The sequence below is a fragment of the Cervus canadensis genome, chromosome 5 (genome assembly GCF_019320065.1).
Source record: "Cervus canadensis isolate Bull #8, Minnesota chromosome 5, ASM1932006v1, whole genome shotgun sequence".
Taxonomy (NCBI): Eukaryota; Metazoa; Chordata; class Mammalia; order Artiodactyla; family Cervidae; genus Cervus; species Cervus canadensis.
Window position 1 is genome coordinate 90,883,356 of NC_057390.1, and position 25,856 is coordinate 90,909,211.

Below are 25,856 nucleotides of genomic sequence, written 5' to 3' on the forward strand. Positions count from 1 at the left end.
AGTGGGACTTAAGATTTATTTATTTTTGTATCCCTGGAGCCTAGAACTGGGCCTGAGCAGAAAACATTCAATATTAAATTGAGTTCTCAATTATCTGGCTTGTTTTATGTGTAGTTCTATCTGAAAGATCACAAGGCATGCCAGTCCATTATCCTTCCTAGTGTTAAAAAATTCTTCTAAGTGGGGCTTCCCTGGTGGTCCAGTGGCTGGGAGTCTGCCTGCCAATGCAGGGGACACAGGTTCACTCCCTGGTCCAGGAAGATCCCACGCTCCACAGAGCAACTAGGCCCAGTGCCACAACTGCTGAGCCTGAGGGTTACAACTACTAAAGACTGCATACCTAGAGCCTATGCTCTGCAACAAAAGAAGCCACTGCAGTGAGAAGCCCATTTACTCCAACTAGAGAGGAGACCATTTGCCGCAACTAGAGAAAGCCCATGCGCCGTGAGGAAGACCCAGAGCAGCCCAAAATGACAAATTCTAAAAAGTGCTTCTAAGAAGACCCATGACTCAAGAATTTACCTTTTCCTCCTCCTAAATGACAATTATTCATAAAAGAACGACAAAGTGAAAATAGTGTGCTCACTCATAGGTACTGGAATGTGAGGTAGGAAGGTGGGGTAAACCGAACCTATAATATCCTACAAAGTTGATTCTGGTATTACCTACAAAGCTGATTCAGAACTTTATGACTTCTAGAAAGAAAAACCTATTTCCTTAATGTATGATAATCATTATGAGACTTACTTTTGTTTTGCAATTAGTAATTATTAGTTGAACAAACATGAATTTTATACTATTAAGGTGTGTGAGTAAAATATGAGAAGGTCCACAGCTGTTAGTCAGGATGGTGAGAAGGTGAACTTTATCGCTTAACCTCAACAACAGAATGTAACAAATAACCAGCCCCATAACCCTAAAAAATACAAGAACTAGAAAAAATAACTCTAGATCATTTCACAGAGTCTCAATCTAAAGTATCATTTGACCTTTTAGTATTATGGCAAAATAATATGTGTATATACTGAATATTCCCATGTCCATATCCCAGAATGGTGTTTGTGACATTATGAGAGCACTATAAACACAGATGAAAAGAATCATTTAATTAAGACTTTGAAATGGTCATTCTCATACCTTAAACTTAAGAATGTAGATGAAGATGCTTAGAAATTAAACTGTGGTATGAAGGTTATCATCTATAAATATCTAAACCTTTACCTAATCCTTCTTTGAAAGAAATGTCAAAATTAGTCAATACTTTTAAAACATGGTTGTGGGTATACGCTTGTATGTGTGCATAAATGAAAGCACAATTTTTGTCAGTGGTAGCTTCATGGAATGATGGAAAACAAGACTAGCATTAAATAGAAATTTTCAGCAAAAAATTTTCTATTAAATGGCTAGAGTCTGACCACCAAAAAATATGAGAAGAAAAATAAAATATAACTAGAAAAGAGAATGTCCTCCCCATAATCACAAAGTGGAATAAAATCTGTGAATAGGCCTATAAATGACACCTTAAGTTATATATTTAAAAGTACACACACATATACTTTTCTTACCCATTAACACTGGGGAACATTTAGAACTTACTAGTGCTTGAGTCGAGCTCTGCCAATTCGTCCTGACAAAAGCCTGAAGAGAAAAAAATAGGAAAAAAAGATTATAATTCATGAATTACTCCAAGGTGCCTCCATCATACAGTGAAAAAAAAAATCTAGACCCGTAAGTCAAATTTGGATTTGAATCCTAGCTCTGTAACATTTAGCTACTGCAGATCCTTCTTTGAGCCTCCATTTCATCATTTTTATATAAAAAAATGGAGATGGTAACAGCACTTCTCATGGAGCAGTAATGAGGATTAAGTGAGATAATGATATAAAATGCTTATTGAGCACAGTCTCTGGCACAGAGGAGCTCAATAAACAACAGCATAAGTAACTATGAGTAAGCATGCCAAAGTTAATTATAATAAAACATGTGCAATATGTATACATATGTAATACATATAATGAAAATGAAAGTCGCTCTGTCGTGTCCAACTCTTTGCAACCCCATGGACTATACAGCCCATGGAATTCTCCAGGGCCAGAATACTGTGGGTAGCCTCTCTCTTCTGCAGGGGATCTTCCCAATCCAGAGATCGAACCCCGGTCTCCCACACTGCAGGCAGATTCTTTTCCAACTGAGCCACCAGGGAAGCCCAAGAATACTGGAGTAGGTAGCCTATCCCTTCTCCAGGGGATCTTCCCAACCCAGGAATTGAACTGGGGTCTCCTGATTGCAGGTGGATTCTTTATCAGCTAAGCTATCACATTTCATAGTAAATTTACAATGCATTTAATATTTGTCATGTTCTACTTATGTTATCAACTATTTTCCAAAAGAAAGCAAAATATATGAACTTATAAAAACAAAAAAAATATGAACTTATAAAACATCAAACAGGGTAATTTTATTTAAAATTTTCATAACTGTGAAAGAATTTTACCTATACACACAAACAGAAGCAATTCTTCCACTAATAAATATGCTATTCAGGTTGGAATAAACAGCCCTCAAAGCACATTTCAGGCCCCAAAACTCTAAGCTACATCTTTCCGATTGGTGTACAACTATCACACTGAAGAGAAAAATCAAGCACAGTGAGTGGCAAATAGACAATAGGGGTTCTATACACAGTTAATCAAAATTCTGTTCTCCTGGAATGACTGCTTACTCTCTCCAGTTTGCTTTTGACCCATCCTCAGTTTAAATATTTCCTCAGAAAAGCTTTTTCTTACCTCCTTTACCCTTGTCTCATACAAAAGGTCAAAACTCCCTGTAATAACTATCTACAATGCTTTGTGCACTCATCAACAAGGAATTACTTGTTCAATGTCTGACGCCACTATGAGGCTGTTCCGCTAATAATGTTCCACCGACCTAGGGGAAGGAACCTGGCCTGTCTCGTTTACAGCTGTATCCCCATGATCTCTCACAAGCCTAGTACAAAGCAGCTGTTCAATAAACATCAACTGTGTATCTCAATGGTAAACTCAAAAATAATGCTGCAAAACTAGGACTAGATGGTTACAAGAGTATTTTGTGTCATCAGAGTCAGGCAACCAGAAGCCAAAAGAGCAACTGGGAGTCATGTGGAGAAGGGTTCAAATAGCAGACTGTTTAAACATCACTTTCAAAGTCCTTGCAATTCTAAACATTCACCAAACAAACCACATTCCTTGTCTTCCTGCGCTTCCTCCTCCTTCACTTGGTAAAGAACTACTCATCATCCTTCAATGAAGCACGGAAAACAGGAGACACTTCTCCTGTGCTCACAACTTAAATAACTACCTCCTTCACTAGATAGTGAGTTCTTCAAGCGTAGTGACAGTGCCTCATCCATCCACAGAGCTGTTTCTATGCCCGCAACAGTTGCCGCTGATACAGTATGTAAGGTGTTCAAATGTAGGATGAACAAAACAGAAAACACTACCCTGTCTCTAGATCAAGGGAAGAAAGTCACAGGATCAGAAAATCGAAGTCTGGCCTGGAAAGTGTGTGGAATGTCTTAGTGAGGAAATCTGATCTGGAAAACCAGGGTTTGGAAGGTGCTAAAGTGACTGATATGCCTAAAAAGGATCACCTTAGAGCGACTTTAAATCCTCTCTATATAAATGCCTGGGGATCAGAAAAGCTGTATGGAGATGCCAGGCAATAAGGAAATCACTTATCATTACACATGGGTCCAATATTGAACATTCTGCCAGAAATGAAACTGAGGAATAAGCATACACTTAACATAAACTGACTCAAAAATAGGACAAAAACATGGGAAGGTAGAATAGTATAATAGGAAAGTTATAGTTCAAAAGCCACTTTTGGTTTAGTCATATGACTTGTTTAACTAATTACTTATATTCTGGACCTCAGATTCTGGACATTAAGTGAAAGAACTACACTGGGCTTCAAGAAAAGACAAAGTCTAACAACATTTTCTGAAAACAACATCTGGAACTCAAAATAACTAGATCAAACACAATAAAGAGGGAGTGACTAAAAAAACAAAGACAGTACTAAGAAAAACAGTTAAAGTGGGCATCTATTGCTTTTACCTGCCTAGCAATCACTCCCCCTTCTGTTAAGGGCATTCTGATTTTCCTTTAGAGACTTAGCCCTTTACACTTTCAGCTGATATGACCCAAGTAGGATTGACCCTAGCCCTGCTACAAACTGAAATTAACAGCACTTACCTGATACGTCTGTTAAAAGGATTAAATGAGACAGTGCATGTAAAGACTTTACACAGTACTTGACAAAGTCAAAGCTCAATATATGTGAGTTACTACTAACTAACCAACCCCAAGGGTTCAAGAAATCTCATGCTATATCTATGGCACCAAAGAGCACATTATAGGAGAGTTAACTATTAATTCATTCATGACATCATCCTCAAAGACCTGGAATGGAATCCCCTAACATTACTAACATAGTTTAGTTACTTGCTGTGATTCTTGAAACTTTTTTATATTTTGTGCCTATAAACTGTTTGATACAATAATCCCAGATGTAGTATGTTACTCCCTGAGGAAAAGAAGAACTCTTTATATCTGCCTTAAAACAAATTCCTCCAGTGGTCACAAAGATCCCTGATTATGAAATTCAGTAACCATGTCTATATATTCCCTCTATTCAACCCTGAGACCATTGGCTAATAATGTTGTCTCTGGCTTTACAGATCATCACTAACGCAGGAGGTCTGAGGAGATACAGAGAACAATGTTAATCCTACCTCCTGACAACCAGTCAATGGAATGGCTCGATCTGGCTACCATTCTCAATCGGTCTTACCCAGATTCTCAGAAACCAGATCTGGCTAGCAAAAGGGTTTCTAGCTACAAGAACCCAAACCAGTGCTAGAAGTAAACCCTCTATGTATTGAATTCAATTAAACACAAAGGCAAAGAAAGGATATCAGAATTGTTCAGTAAAAAGCAGACTCCTAAGCTACCTAAAAATACAAAAATAACCCCCAAACCTCCTGCCTCACAGAATATAACACATTAAACAGATTAGGGAAATGTTCTGAGAAATCTAGAGCCTTTGGCTGGTGGCTTAAATTGCTTTAAAAAGGCAGAGTCAAGATCCACAGATTGGGGGCTTCCCTGGTAGTCCAGTGGTTAAGAATCCGCCTTGCAACACAAGGGACACCAGTTCAATCCCTGGTCTTGGAAGATCCCACATGCCAAGAGGCAACTAAGCCTTCTGTCCATAGGATTTTCCAGGCAAGAATACTGGAGTGGACTGCCATTCCCTTCTCCAGGGAAACTTCCTGACCCAGGGATCCAACGAACCTGTGTCTCTTGCACTGGCAGGCAGATGCTTTACCACTGAGCCACCAGTGAAGCCCACATATTCAGTTACCACAGTTCAGCTTAGAAGCATAGAGAAAAAGAGCATGGGTCTGAGTTGGAGTCAAATCCCAGATCTGCCACTGTTTTTGTTTAATTAACTACCCAATAGCTAATTCCTGAAATGGGGATAAAAATAACCGTATTGTTCAATTCTTGTGAGTCTCATGGTGCAATAGAGGCTTGGATCTTGGTCAGGATCCTGCCAGTCAACAAAATTTGGTAAGTATATATAAATAAATAAACTACTTTATGGCAAGAGCTCCAAGTCAGGAATTTTCTTTAATACAAAGGAAGAATACAATTCTTTAATACAATTTTTAACTCCAAGTCTAGGAATTTTCTTTAAAACAAAGGAAAATCCAGTTCACAAGCTTTTCTCCAACAGGAGAGAATTTGGCAAAAAGAGAAGTGACTCCTCAATCTATGATTAGCTACTGTAACAAATTTTTTAAATATTGATTTTTTTAATTTATATTTTTGGCTATAAAGTTACACATTCACCATAAAACGATCTTAATAAACTGAGTATTCTTTTTTTTTCCCCAAATGTGAACAAACAAAAGCTTGTGGGTAATGCCAGTTAACAAATTCAAGCCCAAACATCAGCTAACTATAATCTAATGTGTCTTTTACAAAAGCAAGTTAAATATTACTCTAGAAATGTTTCATTTTGACTAGAGGAAGGCAGCATGGTGCAACAGAGACTTGAATCTTGGTGAGGATTCTGCCTGTCTACTTTGAAGCCCACGCAAAATTAAGGTGAGGCCCTTAAAAATGCAAAATTCTGTAATTCTAATCAAACATCTCACCTTTCCCCAAAACAGAAACCACATACTAATGTCAGATGAAATGTTTTAATTAAATATAAAATATAACATTATTTCTCCTAGTCCACTGCAATTCAAGTTTCATATACTTTAAAATGTGAGTGAGACATGAAGTGAAGCAGAGCTTCCAGAAGTCAAGGATCTAAAAGGATTTTTAAACTCTGCATAATTAGGCTCCCTACCCCGTGATCCCAGTGCCCTCTGCCTTCCACACCAAATTATGATCATGACTACTGACCAGGAAAATTCAGGTTTTAGAAAATTTTGTTTTCCATTCTCCCCATGAAAAAAGCTAAAAATCTCTACCCTAGATTTGTACTGATACACAAGAGCCATTCTGCTCCCTTCTGGACCAACATTTAGTCATTTATATCAGTTTCCCATCTGTTTTGTGCCCCACCGCCCCACCCCACCTCCGATCATGATTAGGTTCCTTGAAACTGTGTCCTTCTCTCAGTCAAATCTGGTCTCAGCCCTAAATATCCCAAGCCACAAGGCTAAGGTATATCCCAGGATCCCAGGAAAGGTTGCTTAGTAAATGCTGAGTAACTACTTCTTTCTCCAAAAAGCAATGGTATTAAGTCACATGCCACCACAATGCAGTTCTTGCCAAAATATCAAGTTCTAAGAGAAAATGTTTCACTATTCTCTGCCTTTAAAGTCTAGAGCAACAATGTCCAATTCAAAGTCCTACAGTGATGAAAATGTTCTCTATCTTCATTGAACAAAATGGTAGCCACTAGCCATGTGTGGCTATTAAGCACTTGGAATGTGACTGAGCAACTGAATTTCAACTTAATTAGTCACATAAGGCCAATGGCCATTATAATGGAAAAATGTTAAGATTAAAAAAAAAAAATCTTCCCTCTTCTAAATTTTTCTTTGGTTGTGCTGGGTCTTCCTTTAGTTGCTTTCTTTTTAGTTGCAAGCAGGAGCTACTCTTGGGGTGCATGGGCTCCTCACTGCAGTGTCTGCCCTTGTTAGAGCACCAGCTCTAGGCATGTGGGCTCAGTAGTTGTCGCGCATGGGGCTTAGTTGCTCCTAGGCAGAATCTCTCTGGACCAGGGAGCAAACCTATGCACCCTGCCTTGGCAAGTGGAATCTTATTCACTACGCCACCAGGGAAGTCCTTCCTTCTTCTAAATTTATCATGACACCTTTTGGATTCTGTCACAGCTTTAAAGCAAATGAAATAGGAAAACACACAAGTGTTATTTACTAATCAAATCATAAGTTCATCCATTGTTATCAGAAAGTAATTCCATCAGCCTAGCAAATATAATCACTTATTCCTTCAAATGTTATAAGTACCTGCCCACACTGTAGCAGGTCCTGCTGCTGCTGCTGCTGCTAAATCACTTCAGTCGTGTCCGACTCTGCGACCCCAGAGACGGCAGCCCACCAGGCTCCCCTGTCCCTGGGATTCTCCAGGCAAGAACACTGGAGTGGGTTGCCATTTCCTTCTCCAGTGCACGAAAGTGAAAAGTGAAAGTGAAATCGCTCAGTCGTGTCTGACTCTTAGCAACCCCATGGACTGTAGCCTACCAGGCTCCTCCAGCCGTGGGATTTTCTAGGCAAGAGTACTGGAGTGCCATTGCCTTCTCCACTAGCAGGTCCTAGGCCTGGAAAATACAGGTATCAGTACAACTGAGCCTGAGTGAGTAAAAGTCGCTCAGTTGTGTCTGACTCTGAGAGCCCATGGACTATAGCCCACCAGGCTCTTCTGTCCATGGAATTCTCCAGGCAAGAATACTGGAGTGGGCAGCCATTCCCTTCTCCAGGGAATCTTCCCAACCCAAGGATCAAACCCAGGTCTCCCACATTGCAGGTGGATTCTTTATTGTCTGAGCCACCAGGGAAGCCCAAGACTGAGCCTACTGTCAGAAAACAGTCCAAAGGAGTACAGAATAAAATTTAATTATAGAGCACAACAATGTGCATGTACTCAATGCCACTGAAGTGTACACTTAAAATGATTTAAATCGTAAATTCTGTTATATATATTTAACTGCAACAAGAAAAAATTAAAGTCAAATGAAAGAAAGACAGGAACTTCCCTATCAGGTGGTCCAGTGGTTAAGACTCTGTGCTTCCACTTCAGGGGGCATGGGTTCAATCCCTGGTTAGAAAACTAAGATCTCACATGCTGTGTGGTGCAGCCAAAAAAAAAAAAAAAAGATAGCGAAGTAAATAATATTTTAAAGAATTAATGCTAGGGAGAGAATAATGGACAGATTGACAAGATGAAACTGAACTAGTACAGAGTGGTTAAGAGCACATATTTTGACATAAGAATAGGTATGAGTCCTGGTACCATCACTTACTACTGTTAACTGAGGAAGTGACTTCACCTCTCTAAACCAATTTCCTCATCTGCAGGCTATTGTGAGGTTCAATGAAATGATACACTTAGGTCAGTGGGAAGTGCTTAGTAGTTGTAATCAATATTAGTGAGAACACAGCAGCAACCATGGGGCCAGGGGCATGTGGAAGGGATAAGCATTCACCAGATAAACAGGGCTATTTGAGAAACATATGAGGAAGCCACATGTATGAGGCATAAACAGAGAAAGGGAATAATGTTACCTGGTAATGTGATTTGACTGGAGCCCCAGCCAGGGCCACATCATAAAGAATTTTACAGCCACACATGGGGAGTTTTAGGCTTTTATTCTATAGGCAAGAGTCACTAAGGAAAGGAAATACATGGATATGCCTAAGAAGTTTGTCAATACCAGCAGAAAGTAAAAGTGAAAGTCTCTCAATCGTATCCAACTCTTTGCAACCCCATGGACTATAGTCCATGGAATTCTCCAGGCCAGAATAGCCTTTCCCTTCTCCAGGGGATCTTCCCAACCCGAGGATCGAACCCAGGTCTCTCGCACTGCAGGCAGATTCTTTACCAACTGAGCCACAAGGGAAGCCCCAAAACCAGCAGAACTCTCACTAACTTCAATATAGTGGTTCTAATATTGTAACCAAGTAACTAAAAGTGTAAGGCTTAAAGGGAGGAGAGGGAAGCACTCTGAGGGGGTAGTCAAGATACACATGGCAAACCATGTGCTCCTTCCACAGCTCCTGAAGTTCTAGAAACTCTTCCCATTTTTCAGAGCCCCTCCCAACTTCATCTCCTTGGCTCCTTTTGGTGCAAAAGGTGGCTTGGATAGAGGCTGGAAAGGAATAAATGTAGCTGTTTTTTTTGGTAACAAACATTAGCTAGCCAGACCATGGCCTGCCTTACAGCCAGTCTTGCAGCCTGCCATTCAGCACCAAACCCAAGCAAATACAGAAACACTTTTCTTTGGACTGGCTGAGCATTAAATTCACATCTGCCTCTTTCCTTTCTATCCAGTGAGTGGGATGCCACTTGGACCATTAGCTTTTGTTTCTCACAGGCAACCTGATAAACTATACTTCAGGAATAACATAAAATGCTTTTGAATACAAAGACATAACACCACAAGTCCGCATAGCAAAATCTGGCTGGCAGAGCTTCAAGTTCTATTTCCCTTTTCCACCTACAAACGTCAAGGTCACATTTTAAAAACTGCAACAAAAAACTAAGCCTTCTCCCTAATGTCATTTTCTTAACATGAAATCTTAGGGGTAGAGAAAAAAGAGTAGGGGGAGAAGCCAAGGATTCTCAATTATATAATCTACTGTGCCCATGTATTTGCTCAGCTTAAATGCTATTTACAAGAAGTGTCTACATTTCTATGGAAACAATAAATTCCATCTGATCAACCTACATCACCTTTTACACAGTTTTTCAGGCTTCTAGCTTTGTAACTGCAGCCTTGAAACCAAACTGAAGGCAGAAAAGCCAGCCCAAGATTATGACATTTCAATTTTAAGATTTTTTTTTTTTAAGCAGTACAGAGCTTCAAGGCTGCGCTAAGAGAATCAGAAGGTGAAAACAGTTTAGGAAGGCAATTCGGTTTGATGAGTCAGAGGTCATCAGTGTTTCTATGGAAATATAGTACAGGCATTTCTCAGAAAACTGCATGTACTGTGAGCCTCTGACATTTTTCATTTACAATTTCTGGATGTCTGGAGTAGCAAAAGAGATTGCTGATAATTCTTCATCCAGCTTGGAGGTTAAAGAAATTTCAAAAGGCACATATGCCATCCATGAAATGTAGAAAATAATCTGTCAGCTGTCATTTTATTGAGTCTTTTACTATATGCCTGGCACTGGCTTGATTCTTCACATGAATTCTACCTGAAAGGAGTTCCTATTATCTCCATCTTATAAGTTTAAAGAAATAATTGGAAAAAAAAAAAGAAAGAAATAATTGTAGTTTATTACATGGAAAAAGCCACAAAAGTCAAAACAAGAGAACTTCTATTCAGAGCAATTTGACTAATAAAACACCACCTTTGCAAGGTATATGCTTTGCAACAGCCAGATAGACGGAAACTTGACGTTATTTCCAAAAACAAACCCTGACATTCCCACAAAAGCGGGACCTCAGAGTCCAAGAAAAAAGTACCATACGGTAGATGAGTCCATTATAAACCTCCTTGAATAATCCAAGATGTCCACGTCAGAAGCAGCTACAGTAACTTCACTAACCAGATCAACAAACCAAAGTATAAAACCTTACATGAATGAATGAATGAAATAATTAGACAAGAACTAGCTTCTTTTGAAAAAATATATGCTATTCCCAGCAGGAGTAGGGAGAGTGAAGGAGATTTTTTTGTTCATTGTCATTTCAAAGACTAACTGAAGAAGAGTCTCACAGACCAAGGAGTTTTGTTTGACCATGGACACAGAGCTTCCAAGGTCATTTCAGAACCATCTGTTGAGGGTGATATTTTTTTTTCCTCCTTCTACTTTTTTGATTGAAAATACACTGCTGTTATAAATGGAAACCTGCACATTTAAAAAATCCAAAGAACAATGGAAAAGTATTTATAAGAATGTATATATACATATAACTGAATAACTGCTGTACAACAGTAATTAACACAACTTTATAATATACTTAAAAAAAAAATCCTTTAAAAAAAAAAAAAAATCCTAACAACAAAATGATTTGTGTTATTAGCTCTCTAAAATTGACCAGTTCAACTGAAGGGGAAAAAAATCTCCCAGACATCCTCTAAATGACTTTTAAATTACTTCTTATTAGAAACATAATTCTGGGCACAGATCTTTCTGTCATACTAGTTAATCATTAATGCTAAAGCTCAGTACCATCTCTTACGTCTGTTTTAGAAATCCATTGTGTGGCAACAAAGAGATACAACATCTTTAACCTTTCACTCCAGAATCTTTCAAATCTGAAGCAAAGCTAGTTGCTGGTTAGTCATATCTACAAAATAACTCCAAAAGAAATTTTTTTTAATTATTCAGACTGGAGTCAAGATACAAGAACAAACAACATATGTTTATTTCACCACATAAATGTAAAGGACATGCCACAAACAGGATTAAAGGTGAAAAATTCCTGCTGCTTCTTACATGCTAAAGTGTCCTACGATCTAAAATTAAGTTCAACAAACATTTACCCAGCGTTTTCAATATAGGACATGATGCTAATAAGGGATACAAAGCCAGCTACTATGGTTTTTCCAGTGGTCATGTATGGATGTGAGAGTTGGACTATAAGGAAAGCTGAGCAAAGAAGAACTGATGCTTTTGAACTGTTGGAGAAGACTCTTGAGGTCCCTTGGACTACAAGGAGATCCAACCGGTCCATCCTAAAGGAGATCAGTCCTGGGTGTTCATTGGAAGGACTGCTGTTGAAGCTCAAACTCCAATACTTTGGCCACCCGATGCGAAGAGCTGACTCATTTGAAAAGACCCTGATGCTGGGAAAGATTGAGGGCAGGAGGAGAAGGGGACGACAGAGGACGAGATGGTTGGATGGCATCACCGACTCGAGGGACATGGGTTTGGGTGGATTCCAGGAATTGGTGGTGGACAGGGAGGCCTGGCATGCTGCGGTTCATGGGGTCGCAAAGAGTCGGATATGACTGAGCGACTGAACTGAACCCCTAGATTCTTGTAATCTCTCTCCCTACTGGTAACCACTAGTTTGTTCTCTGTGTCTGTGAGTCTGTTTCTTTGTTTTACTCACTACTTTCTTCTGTTTTTTAGATTCCACACATAACACTTTGTCTTTCTCTATCTGATTTATTTCAGCTAGCGTAATACAATCAAAGTCCATCCCTGTTGCTGCTAACAGCAAAATTTCATTCTTTCTTCTGAGTAGCATTTCATTGTATTTATATACATCTTCTTTATCCATTTGTCTGTTGACAGACAATTACGTCACTTCCATATCTTGACAACTGCAAATAAAGCATAATGTTATGAACATTGAGGTGCATGTATCCTTTTGAATTAGCGTTTTTGCTTTTCTTCTCCCTCTACAGGGAGGCCTGGCATGCGGCAGGTAATGGGGTCACAAAGAGTGACTCAGAGAAAGTCTGACCAAACTTCTTAGCATTGTCTTCAGCTACAAAATATAAACTTATCAAAGTTGGTGGTTGTGCATACTAGGGGATACAGAGGATATAATGTTAATAATTGAGGAACCTTTAAGAGGTTGACACGTTTCTTAGATTTTTTTTTTAAACTAGAAGAAACTTTATAAATCATCCCTGATCTCTTCCATCCCACTCTAGCCCCCATTTTGCAAAAGGGAGAAACTGTGTAAAGTAAGTAAAATCTGCACTGTCTCTCTGTGATTTATACAATAATCATGGCCCTAACAGTTTTGGCATTTCTCTAATCTGAAAATGGCAACAATGGGAACTTCCCTGGTGGTCCAGAGGCTAAGACTTAACATTCCCAATGCAGGAGGCCGGGGCTTGATCCCTGGTCAGGGAACTAGATTCCACAGGCAGCAATTAAGAGTTCAAATTCTGCAACGAAAGATCTCATATGCCACAACTAAGACCCAGCGCAGCCAAACAAACATTAAAAAAAAAATTAAAATAACAGCAATAATATTTTTTTAAAAAATTAAAATGGCAGCAATAATAATACAAACATATCATAAGGGTGAATTAAATGAAATTTTAAAAATTTAAAGCATTCAAGAGTACCTGGTGCATAGGGTATGTTCAGTAAAGGTTAGCCAATTTTTTTAATGGATTAATTATTTTAATTAGGTTCTTTTGAAAAAGTTTAGAACAATATTCTGTGAGGATAAATTCCAACTGTAATAGCATACACAAAGTGGAGACAGCCCTGGAGCTGAGGAAAAGCTATGATTCTTCACAGAATTTATGAGTCCACAGCTTTCTGATCAACCTTGCACTGATGCTGCTCTGTAATTTCATATTTCTGTCCCTTTGAAGGGCTCACCTTCCTGGTACCTGAGCTTACATAGCTTCGTCTTCTTGAAGTAAGCATCAGTGAGATGTTCTGGGATTTTTCACACCATTCAATTTCGGTGGAGATGACAATGACAAATTTCTGGTGTGAGGGACAGAGCTCAGACACAAGTAGCGAGCTTCAGGAAAGTGACCCTCCTGCCTCTGTGGTGCCCAGTGAGGAAGATCAGAATCATCCCAGAAGCAACGCTAGTGCACACGCAGTTTTCTCACATGTGAGAAAAAACTTGGGTTTTTTTTTTTTTTTGCCATGACACAACAGCTTCCCAGGCACAGCTTCAGTAGGACAATACCTGGGCATTTGGGAAATGTGACCACTCAAGTACTACCATTCTAGTCACCACCACCTGATTCTGTGACAGTAGCAAGAACCATTACCTTCTTTTCCTTTTCAACCTTGCATTTAGCTGTTGAATACTTCATCTTATGAAAGGCCTTTCTGGACTACATAGCTGATTAGGAATATCTGCCAATTCCTCTGACCACGATAGTATTTCAGCTGCAGTAGGTCTTCCCCTTCTTAACCTTTTAACTCTGCCACCAGCATCAAACTGCTTGGCTTCTGGGCTTTTTCTCCTTAGTATCTGGCTTCTGGGCTTTTTCACCTGCCATCTTCTAAGATGAGAAAACAGGTTTAGCCATTATTAACATCATTAATAATCATATCATTTGAGGCTCCCCTGGTAGCTCAGATGATAAAGAATCTGCCTGCAATGCAGATTGCATTGTTTGGTCCCTGGGTCAGAAATATCCCCTGGGAAGGGAATGGTTACCCACTCCAGTATTTTTGCCTGGAGAATTCCATGGACAGAGGAGCCTGGCAGGCTACAGACCATGGGGTTACAAAGAGTCAGACATGACTGAGCAACTAACACTTTCACTTTCATCAAAGGTGGTAGTTATTCTGATTTTCACCCTCCAAGCCACAAATTTAAGTACACTTGTAAAACAGACTTCTTAATTAAAAAATAAAGACCACTTTTCAGAAGCTCTAGGTTTGTTGCTGCACTCTGCACACACAGAGAATAGGACCTTTTATTAAGTCATCACTCAGGGCTATTATTAAGATGTTGGCTTCCTGATGAAGCTACAGCATTGACCTTTGGGTCAACCATTCAGATCTTGAGATCTCGGATCACCAGACCAATGAAATAAATGATTGAGGCATCTTTAAGAGTCACAGATATTAGTCTACCCTGCCCCACTAAAATCATACTCTACTTGTATAAGACATGCTTCCTTTTAATTTTGATACCTGTTTTAAGGTCTGTCAGCTTAAAGTTCCCCTTCCAGCATTAGTACACATTAGCATTAGCAGAAACACAATGCAGCATTCTTACCTCCCAACATGTATCCCAAAACTCAGTTAAATACAAAAAGTGCCAGGCTTCCAGAGTGGGAAACCATTACTTGGTATACAATAAGCACCTACATATGAATGAGCTCCATTCTGAGAGCACATTGGTAAGTCCAATTTGTTCAGAAGTCCAACAAAGTTAGCCTAGGTACCCAACTAACACCATCATCTATATAGTACTGTAATAGGTTTGTAATACTTTTCGCACACTACATTAAAAACAAACACAGAAACTGAAAAGACATTTTAAATCTTCAGAACAGTATCTTGGAAAGTACAGGGTACAGTACAACAGTTGGCATACAGGTGCTGGCATCAAGTGAACAGGCAAGGCTCCTGACTGGAGCAAGGAGAGGAGGTGGGAGATGGTAAAGTGGAAGGATCATCAGCAGTAGGAGACGGAGGGCAAACTGCCATTGCACCCACATCTGATGCTGATGGCACAGGTTTGGGTTCCTTGCTGGATTCAATTCTATCTACTCTCTTGAAAAAGGTGCAGTGATGTCTGGGTAGTAACACATTCCAATCTTTGAAAGTTCACAACTGGAAGGTTCGTATGTAGGAGACTGACATAAGTGTACAACAGTTATGTGACCTGACTTTAGCAATCCTCTGTTTCTAGATATGCTTCACATTCCTGAATAAGTCAAAAGTCAAAGTCTCTCAGTCATGTCCGACTCTTTGAGACCCCATGGACTATATGGTCCATGGAATGCTCCAGGCCAGAATACTGGAGTGGGTAGCTGTTCCCTTCCCCAGGGGATCTTCTCAACCTAGGGATCGAACCCAGGTCTTCCACACTGCAGGCGGATTCTTTACCATCTGAGCCACCAGGGAAGCCCTGAATTAGTCGAACTGACCATAGTTTTTAGAATATTAACTAGGGATGTCAAGATGAGAGGAGTATACTCATAAGGTCAAGGCAAACTGAAATACAAGCTGACCTGGAAATTGAAGTTGTATTGACATATTGGTTGTTTACAGTCACTACCATGTTACAATCTTCCTGTTTTCAGTTTATTCAATTTTTAATCCTGCTCCACATGGTATTAATTACCCTAATGCCATTTTGCTTTATTTCCTAAAAACATTAAGTATTAAAATTTCCTCCCATTCCACACAGAGATCTACTTTGGGGTCACATGCTCAGGGCCAGCACCGCCTCCCTGTTTCCAAGGACATGTCCTAAATGGCAGGCTGTAGCCCACAGGGCCACAAAGAGCTGGACATGACTGAGAAACTGAGCCCGCACACACTGTCTCCACTGGAACAGAATGCAATAAAATGCCAATTAAATGTAACTTGTTGTAAATGTAAATTACAAAACTACAAAAGACTATAAAATCAAAGAAAATACATTTTATTGTACATCAAAAACTGCTGGCAAAAGACTATAAAATCAAAGAAAATACATTTTATTGTACTTCACATCAAAAACTGCTGGCAGTTTTTTTTCAAACTTACTTTTCCAATATTAGTAACTCCTAATTCCTAACATAATTAGGAGTCAAAGGAAGTTTTGTGATGTCATAGCTATTTATATAGTTATTTCATAAAAACTTTATGTAGGAGTACAAATACCTACAAAATAACTGAATATTTTACACCTTCTGGAATTACAGTAAGAACCAAAAAATGCAGTGTTTGTAGAAAGACTTGAGTTTCATAAGAGGAAATCCTATCTCAACAATTGTTAAAACAAACAAACAAACAAAGACATCACAAATAGGCATCAAAGAAGCTCCTTCTCAAACTACCTTGGAGTCAGCTGAATTCTCCTAGAGGATGGGGAAGAAAAGAAAAGTATGGAGAGAAGGAGGCAAGATGAAGGGTGAGAAGGGAGGCAACAGAAGGAAAATCCAGCAGGAGAAGCAGGGTGGCTTGGACCATAAGGTCTGTGGAACCAGTGGGCAACTCTGAACAGATTTTCTCCTCTCAGTTTATTCATATAGAAAATGAGAACACCTTCGGCTAGATCAGTGTTTCCCAAAGTGAGGAGACCACTGGAAGATTTTAAGTGATACCAAGAGAAAGCACTTTAAAACATTTCAAAGTTGTTAGTTACCTTTTCACTTCTCTTTCAATCCTTGTAATTACATCAGAAGAAAAATCTGTTTGATGCTAGTTTCTATTACCCCTCTAATGCTTGCTAATCTCCCTTTGTTAACTAGAAGGCCTGATCATATAGATTTCAGCATGCAACATCTTAACTAGAATTTAACACAGTATTTTTTCATTAAATTTATTTTTACTGTTACCTTCTCTACAGCATATAATTTTTCATATAGGATAATAACAAAATATCCTTTTAAATAAGTTTCGGGTTGTAAAGTTTTAAAAATTCAATATTTAATATATTAAATACACAAATATTAGGAAATGACAAAAATCATGACAGTGATACAGAAAAAACAAAAGTTTGGAAACACTGATTTGGTGGACAGTGGCATAAGTCATGGTAAGTTATTTTCTACTTTAAGCTTCAGTTAACTCATATGTAATATGGGAATATCACCACCTATCATAGAAAAGTTGTGGAAAGGATTACTTTGGATAGTTTAGCAAGAACCTGGCACACGCTGAGCATTCAACAACCATTTGTTCCCCTCTTTTTAAAAATGTTACCAGAAAGCCCTTTTAAGCCCTTCAGAAGGCTGTGGGTGAGGGGGTGGTGCAGCCAGGTTTCCTGTATATTAGAAACAGGAGCATTTGCTCTGATTGTGATACTTCCCACCAAGAACCTCCAGGGACTTGGCCTTGCTTCTTACCCTGATAAAGCTGCAGTTTACTCTCCTAAAGCTCATAATTCTAGTTACAAGTGTCCGGGAGTAAAAGCTTCAGAAAAGCGGTACATATCTAAATCCACTGAGAAGTCTAACCCCAAAGGGTACCAGGGAAGGTAGGGCCATTCTGTAAGTTATTCAAGCTAAAAAAAAAAAAAAAAAAAAGTACTTCATTTGGGCAAGTTTAACAATACTATAATGAGGGGGAAGTCACATGGTGGTCTATAAACCAGCCTTGATACTTCATCATTAGATACTGTCCAACTAGATAGCCCAGGTGAGAAAATCCTTGAGTGAGAGTACAGGGTTCCCAGTTTCCTGAGTAAGAGGACTTCAAGAAAAACACCGAAATACTGACTTTAATCCAACAACTGTGTGGTAATAAGCACTTTACATGATATTGCCTAATTTATCCAAACATACCTGAGAGGTAGTTCCAAGTCTATTCACCAAATAGGCAAAACTCCAAATAGTCAATTCTCTAAATTTACTAAAAATTTATTTTAACTATGAAGATAGTTTATAAAAACACATATTGATGGGAGAATTTAATTAGTTTTTAAAGACTTCTGCCAAATTAAGACAGACAGGATAGCAGCATTTTCAAGAACGTCAATTTGTCTCTGCTGCTATTGCAGCTGCAAAAAGTTAGGGCAGAGAGGGGACCTCTGCTGGTGAAAAGATACGGTCTGGTTTGGTCTGCAGGTAATAGCGGAAGAGATAAGGTACAGGAAAAGGGAAAGAATAGAAGAGTAAAAAATGAAAAGGTAGCAATTTAGAAGGAAACTGACAACAAATTCTACAAATTAGATTCAGCAAATTGATTTCTGTTGAACTGAATATTGGGTAAATTGGATATTTGCAAACTAGTTTCAGTGAGCTGCATTTTGGTGAACTGGCTTGCTTATCTATGAAGTAGGTCATTAACCTTACTTTAGTTGCTAAGTCATTTCCGACTCCTTGCAACTCCAGGGACTATAGCCTACCAGGCTCCTCTGTCCATAGGATTTCCCGGGCAAAAACACTGGAGTCCGTTGCCATTTCCTTCTCCAGGGGATCTTACCAACCCAGGAATCAAACCCGCATCTCCTGCATTGACAGGCAGATTTGTTACTGCTGAGTCACCAGGGAAGCCCTTACTTACAGATAAGGAAATTGAGAAATGTTAAATAACCTTTCTACAGTAACACAGCTACACTCCAGGTTCTTCACACACTGCATCAAATCATTCTCCTGTAAGACATTCTGTGTGGTGATTCTGCATCCTTTCAGCACCACTACTCTCCAGGAGAGAGGTTTTAAACCCAGGTCCAACTAAAGCTAACACACGTAGTTAATCACTATATCATAACAACAGTCTGCTGAAGTAATTTTAAATTGCCACTCACACAATCGCAGCTTCTCTACCATACTACAATGACTATTTATTCTACCCTCCTGAAAAAATTTGTACATGCTATTCAGGGGTCAAGTGGCATAGCTGTCAGACTAAACTGGAATACTTTCAAGGCAAAAGTCAAGATTTTAGAGACATTATTACTTTATTTAGGCTGGACAATCATTGATGTCAGGTCAAATTTTGCACAACTAAAACTTCCTGAGAACCCCCACTACCATTTTTAATGATCCCACACTGACAATCCCTGATGTGTGTAATACACACAGGTATATAAGTTTATGATCAATTATTTTGATCAAAGTGTAAGCTAATCTTATTAAATAAATGTAAAAATTAAAATAACCCTAAAGCCTACATGATCTATATAAGACATCAGTGCTTACTCAAACTATTTGTCTTACTGCTGGGCTTTTCAGGGATTTATCACATTTATGATGCCAGGAGAAATGTCCTATCTCACCTATTGATGCTTAAAATCTGACTTTTCTTACAACATTTTAAACTTTCCTTCTATTAATAAAATAGTAGCCCAAGGCTCTCGAAACAACTGAAAACATATTCTGCCCTTCTTGGTAAGCAGACAAATTCTCTACTCATAGATCTTATGATATAGTCCAAATATAAAGCACTTTTGCCTGAGTATAAACAGGAATTTTATTAACAAAGCTACCACTACTGTAAAATATTTTAAGCATGAATTAATAAGCTGTTACTTTTAAATAGCATTAAACGTTTATTCAGATTTCCCAGCTGGGTTCAAAAATCTCTATGTTAAGATGGGGAAAAGAGATCTTTACAGCAAATCTGAATACTGCAAACTGACACTTTGAAAACCATCACCCTACTTTAAACCTCCTCAAATACATATTCTGAATGCTCAATGAAGAAATGACAAATCTAATTTTTTTGTCCATTCCAGGTTTCTCTTCTGTACTGAAAAGTGCCTCTTATTAATTATTTCTGATCTTCAATGTACACCCAAGGCTACCCTTAATGTTTCAGCAAAAAGAATATGATTCTTTCTAACCTCTTTTGAAATCAACAAAGACTATAAATTTAACTCGAGACAGCTTTTGTAGTTCAGTTAGATTCAAGGTCATCTCAAGGCTTTTAATTACTAACCAGGATTTGAGGAGCTCTGCAATTGGTGTAGTCGAAGGAAAGAGCAGCTGGCTTATTCACTTTCTTATTAAAGAGCCTTATAAAAACTTTCTTGGCAAATAGCAAATTCTCTTACCACCAGTGGTGGACACAAAGAAGCATAGCAAATAATCTTCAAACCTTTGTATTTACTCTACATCAACAAACTTTTTAAATTACCAGAAGACTCTGAGGTCTTCATTTCAGCAAATATGATTTATAATTTAATTCAAAACTTGTAGATAGCCAGACTCCAAAAATATTTCTATTTCCATTCTGAAACCAGCTCTGCTAGAAATTATGAATGTCCTTCAAATTAGCATAAAACTTATTTAAGTTTTCACTATCAAACCCTATGCAGGATCAGGATCAGTTTTTCAGTCACAGAGGAAGGAAACCATGCAGAGTATGCAGATATCTAAAGGAATGTAAATTTAACTTCTCCCACCATGTACTTAATTTCCAATCAAACTCAGTTGTAAGTTTCAGGACATGATTCAAGACTTTGAGGCAACTGATACAGTTGTATTTGAAAAGAGACATACAGACACACACACACACATACCCCCTAATCCATCCTCCTGAGATTTTGAGAGGCAACCAGAGAAGGCTCCAGAGTGTCTTTGTGACCCACTCACCCATAATCTATAAGAGAAAGAAGGCAGTCTCAGAAGGATCCATAAACACTGCTCTGACTAGGCTGGAGATACTGAGGTAGGCAGCAGAAGGCACTGTGCATGCTTCCGGGGGTTGGGGGCAGTGGGGGGGGTGCTAATGCCTGAAATCTACAAGATTCAGAAAACAAAAGGTATTGGGAATGATTCCACATACCCCTCTATAACATGAGAATAGAGGAAACAGCCTGCCTATGTCTCAATTCTATCTCAAGCATCAGGCATTTATTAAAAAACAGTAATAAGCCCTAGATGTTAATATACAAGATGTATCAGTGTAAATTAAACTGGTTGCTGGTGATGGTACGCTGAGGTAGACACATACTTGTAAAACTCTGCCCCCGCCCCCCACAATATAAGCCAAAAGAAAGCACAAGATAGTCTAAGAAGTGTGGTTAAAACAATGAGAAACCATCAACTATCTTAATGTTCAACAATGAAAAACAATGAGCTATCATATGGCTATTAAAAGTTTCAAATGAGTTCATGTTGAATCAGTAAAGCTTACAACATGAGAAAAAGAAGTAAAATCAAACAAAAAGCATAAAACAATGGTATATACTGTAAGATCACAACAATAAGCAAAAAACTAGGATTTGAAGGAAGTCTAGAAGAAAACATAAGAAAATGCTAATAAAAGTCACCTGGAAGCAAAATTATAGGTAATTTTCCCTTCAGTTTCCATATTTTCTACAGTGATGACACATTTCTAATTTTAAAATCATTAGATTCCTAAATAGCTCATATCTAAGGAACCTAAGGGCCACAGGCAATTCAAGTCCAGAATTCAGAGATCACAACATTTAAATCTAAATACAAGATACAGCTAAATCCCTCCTGCTTTTATTGATATGCAAGCACTTCCAACTGTGTTCCCCAGGAAGTGTCCCTAAGACAACACTCTAAACTTGCTTTCCAAACAAGGCACTGGAAACACTGGGTGTTCTTCAGCCAAGAGCCCATCTATGCTCTGAAAACTAGCTTTGGAAAATAAATTTACAGTATTTCATACACATATTACCCATAAATGCTCAGCAATTGTTAATATTAATAGGCATACTACATGAAAAGTACTTTACTTTAAATATTTTAAAAGGCTCATGGCAGATAGCACATTTTATCTCCAAATGTTAAATATTTTTTCATCACAGTAGTACTTTCAGTAACTGAGCTGCTCGCCAGTAGTTAGCTCTGAATTCCAGTCAGCCCAACTATCTTTCAGATTTAAACTGTCAGCAAGTAAGAGAATATTTTTTTGCGGAAAAGCAATTGTAATTTCCCATTTTAGGTGATTGATTAAGTTCTCTCCTCTAAAAGGCTGATTGGTTTCCTGGTGCCAGTAAAATGATTGATGAATATTTCAACTGCAGCTCCCTTGCTAACCCCCCTCCACCCCTCCCCCATACATTGCCGCCTCTTTCCTGCTGGGCTCCCTTCTTACCAACCAACAGCGTTTAAGGAGGTTTAGAAATTTTCCTTAATGAATCCAAGTTCTCAAACTTAGGGCATTTAAGTCTTAAGAGGACAGGACTCTTCTCAATGCTGAAGGAATATTGCAGATAAAAATTACTTAAAAAAAAAATCCTTTACAAGAAATAAGGGAAAACTCTGAAATTAACTATGGGTTTGACTCAGTGAATGAAATTGTCCTTACAAAAGAAAAGTGTGGCATGGTTGGGGGGGGAGGAGGTATAAGAATAGTAATCATGTTAAAAAAGAAAAAAACACTGACTCTCGAGTTTACATTACAAATTATCATAACATTATAACTTTAACAGCAAACATTTCTATAAGGTAGACCCAGAGAACAGAATTTACATGTAAATTATGTGATCCCACAGACCTTAATTTAAAGCAGCCAGGTGTTCTAATAAGGAGACAAAGTATGGTAAGTATTAAGGAATGTAAACATCCCTTGAGGGATGACTGAACAGTATCGAAAGTCAAAATCATCCCAATGAATCTGTGCTGTGAGTACCATAGTTACTTGCTTTAGGCAGGACTTTCCTAAATTGCAACTTCCTGTTTTACCCAACTCATTTCAACATAAAGCTGGAAAATTCCTTCAGGGATTACCTAATTTAGCGCCTTCATTTTATAGGTAGACCCATAGAAACATGCCTTTATAAGAGAGGTAGAATCAGAATCCAGGCAAAACCTAGGCCCATCAACTATTTCCTGAGCCTCACCTCCTCAAATAACGTGGCTGCTCTCCTCCCTTCCCTGCTCAACACTGCATTACTATCACAATCTATTAACCCCCAGTGTCACATCGTTCTCACTATCTCCTTGCTAGAAAATCACTTTCTATATTTTACAAGCTTTGGACAACCAGTTCTTCTGTTTCCACTTTCAAAGGGTCACATCAATCTTGGATTGGTCCTCCTCTTTTTCATATAGCCAGCTTTTGTGTGGCAGAAATTTTTTTAAAATGTACAGGGGACAAAAGCTACCCTTTCCTAAACGGCATTCCCCAAAGTACTCAAGCAAACAACCACGGATTTATTGACCATCTCATCTTAATCTGGTGTATCTGGTCACTTTAGTTATAAGGAGTGCTGTATACCCAAACAGAAATATAGCTATATTCTGGTTCCAGGAGGGCTTTTCAAACCTTGGATTTAGCTTCAACACTCAGCTTGACTTACATACTGCCCCAATTTTCTCAAGTGACTGAAAAGCATATTCTTTTCCCTTGTATTTTGTAGACTTTCTCTGACTACCTGCAAAGAACTCAGACTTGAAGGACTCTGATATAGAAAAAGACTCAAAATTCCTGACCTGATTATTCTTTCATTTATCCATTCATTCATGAAACACCAATTACTTGTGTTTTTAGTGCTGAGGCTACAGATTCAAGATATGGTATCACTGCCTTGAATAGCGCGAAATCCCCTCTTTCCTTAGCACTCAAAGATGTCTCTGAATCTATAAAAACTGTTTTCTGGTTGGCTTATTAAAGCCAACATGAAAGAGAAATAAATCACTTGCAACTCTAAGCATAGATCTCTGTGACTCTATTCTATAGTGAGTTGAGTTGTGTATAATCCTCAACAATTATAAATCGCCTGGATTCACAAGTATCTGCTTTGAGGCAAACACTATGCTTGGCACTCTACAGACTTTATCACGAGTCCTAATAACACTACCCTCAATTTCAGAAACATTATAGTATGTGGGGAGAAAGGGAGTGGAAGGACAGATTAAACCTAGGAAACAGATGATTAATGGTGTTACTAACTGTAAAAACTAGGGTTTCATCTCTGTGGGCTTCAGTTTTCACATCTGCAAAATGCAGTCGAACACCTACCTCACAGAGTTATGAAAATACAGTTAACATATGTAAGGTGCTTAAAAATTATATAATAACAACTATATAAACATTAGCTGCTATTATTATTCAATGAGAACACTAAAGTTCAGAGAAGTCAAGTGACAAAGTCACACAGCTGTGATCTTTGTACTGCCACACTCCAGAGTCCCTGCTCTTTCCCTCTCACATTATCTAACCAAAATCCTTCCTCCCTTACTGAAACTACTGCCACTTCCAAAAAAACAAAGCCCTCTAAACAGATATCAGTGGGGGGTTTCCCCCAGGTGGTTTATTATCCTGCCAAAAAGGCATTTTGGAGGAAGGATTGTAAGGCTAAAGAGAAGCCTCTAACAGGTTAGATTTCAAAGTACAGCAAAAATATGGAAGGGTAAAAAACACAAATCTGCCTAAGTTATTGAGCTTAGTAATTAACATGATTTAGCTCATCTGAAACTTGAAATAATATCCAAGCATTAAAATGAAAAAGGAAAGGCTTTTATTTTCTCATTACTAAGCTGCAACCCCTACAGAACACAAAAATGCTTAGAAAGGTACGTTACACGAAACTCTAAGAACATCAAGATGACTACAGAGTTCTCAGGAAGGTAGCCCAGATATCTCACTGATCTTTTATCACCCACCAAGCTTTTCATCTTAAGTTCTGATCCAGTAACTCCTTATTGTTATTCACATTGTTCTGTGACATTTCTTTTGCCAGCAAACTCACTCCAGAATGAGTTCTACCTAGCAACTACCATAAGGAGTAAATCTCTAACTTTTTAACAACACACTAATTTGACTTACACTAAAATGTTACTCACACTAGGAAAGGGTATTCTTACATCAGCAGAGGAGATACTTCTCCTATACAGACTTTATTACAACCTCCCTCAGTGAAAACCGGGTTAAAGGAAAACCAATCTACAAACTGACACTGCCAAAATCACAGCTTTGGAAGCCTCAGTGAAAGCCAAACACATCTACTGAAAGCAAACAAGCAAACTATTCTTCTATGTTCATAACTCTGTGTCCTTTTATTTTAATTGAAGTATAGTTGATTTAAAATGTGTTAATTTCTGCTGCACAGCTAAGTAATTCAATTAAATATACATATATACATTCTTTAATATTCTTTTTCATTATAGTTTATCATAGGAAGCAAACTATTCTTGAAGGAAATTTTGAAGATAGAGGGTTTTATCTCATAAATATTTAATTTTTCATAGCAATGACTCTTTATCAAGTAATAAAGTATTTTTGTATTGTCAGATTTATTTCCACAATTATAAATCCACCCTTGGTGAGGAAACAGGTTCTACTGGAAAATTTCTAATAATTAATAGTTAAGCAACAGATTTCACATGACAAGTGACAAACACCTTATCAGAGAACTCAGTGAGGTGAACTATGACATACTTTATTTAGTCTCAAGCAAAGAAAACTTAAAATGAACTCATCTTCATTTTGTTTTCCTCTATAGCCTCTTTACAGAGTTTTTTTTTTTTTTTTAAGAGAAAGAGAAGGAATGATAAACCCAAGCTAAGTGCTAACAATAATATCTGGTAAAGTCACTATTTTCTTCCACATTAAGTCAGTCTGTTCAGAAAAGAA

The 25,856-nt window shown here is 38.2% G+C and overlaps 1 protein-coding gene and 1 pseudogene across 2 annotated transcripts in view; both read right to left on the bottom strand.

Annotated features, from left to right (window-relative positions):
- The window catches only part of NR6A1 (nuclear receptor subfamily 6 group A member 1), a 215,270-nt gene that overhangs the window by 180,382 nt on the left and 9,032 nt on the right, over positions 1 to 25,856 (bottom strand). For both annotated transcript variants that reach the window (XM_043469528.1, XM_043469527.1), the window contains exon 2: positions 1,597 to 1,638. In XM_043469528.1, the coding sequence (XP_043325463.1) occupies positions 1,597 to 1,638 (42 nt within the window). The remainder of the gene's footprint in view (positions 1 to 1,596; positions 1,639 to 25,856) is intronic.
- Positions 13,172 to 14,191, bottom strand: LOC122442150 (annotated as a pseudogene).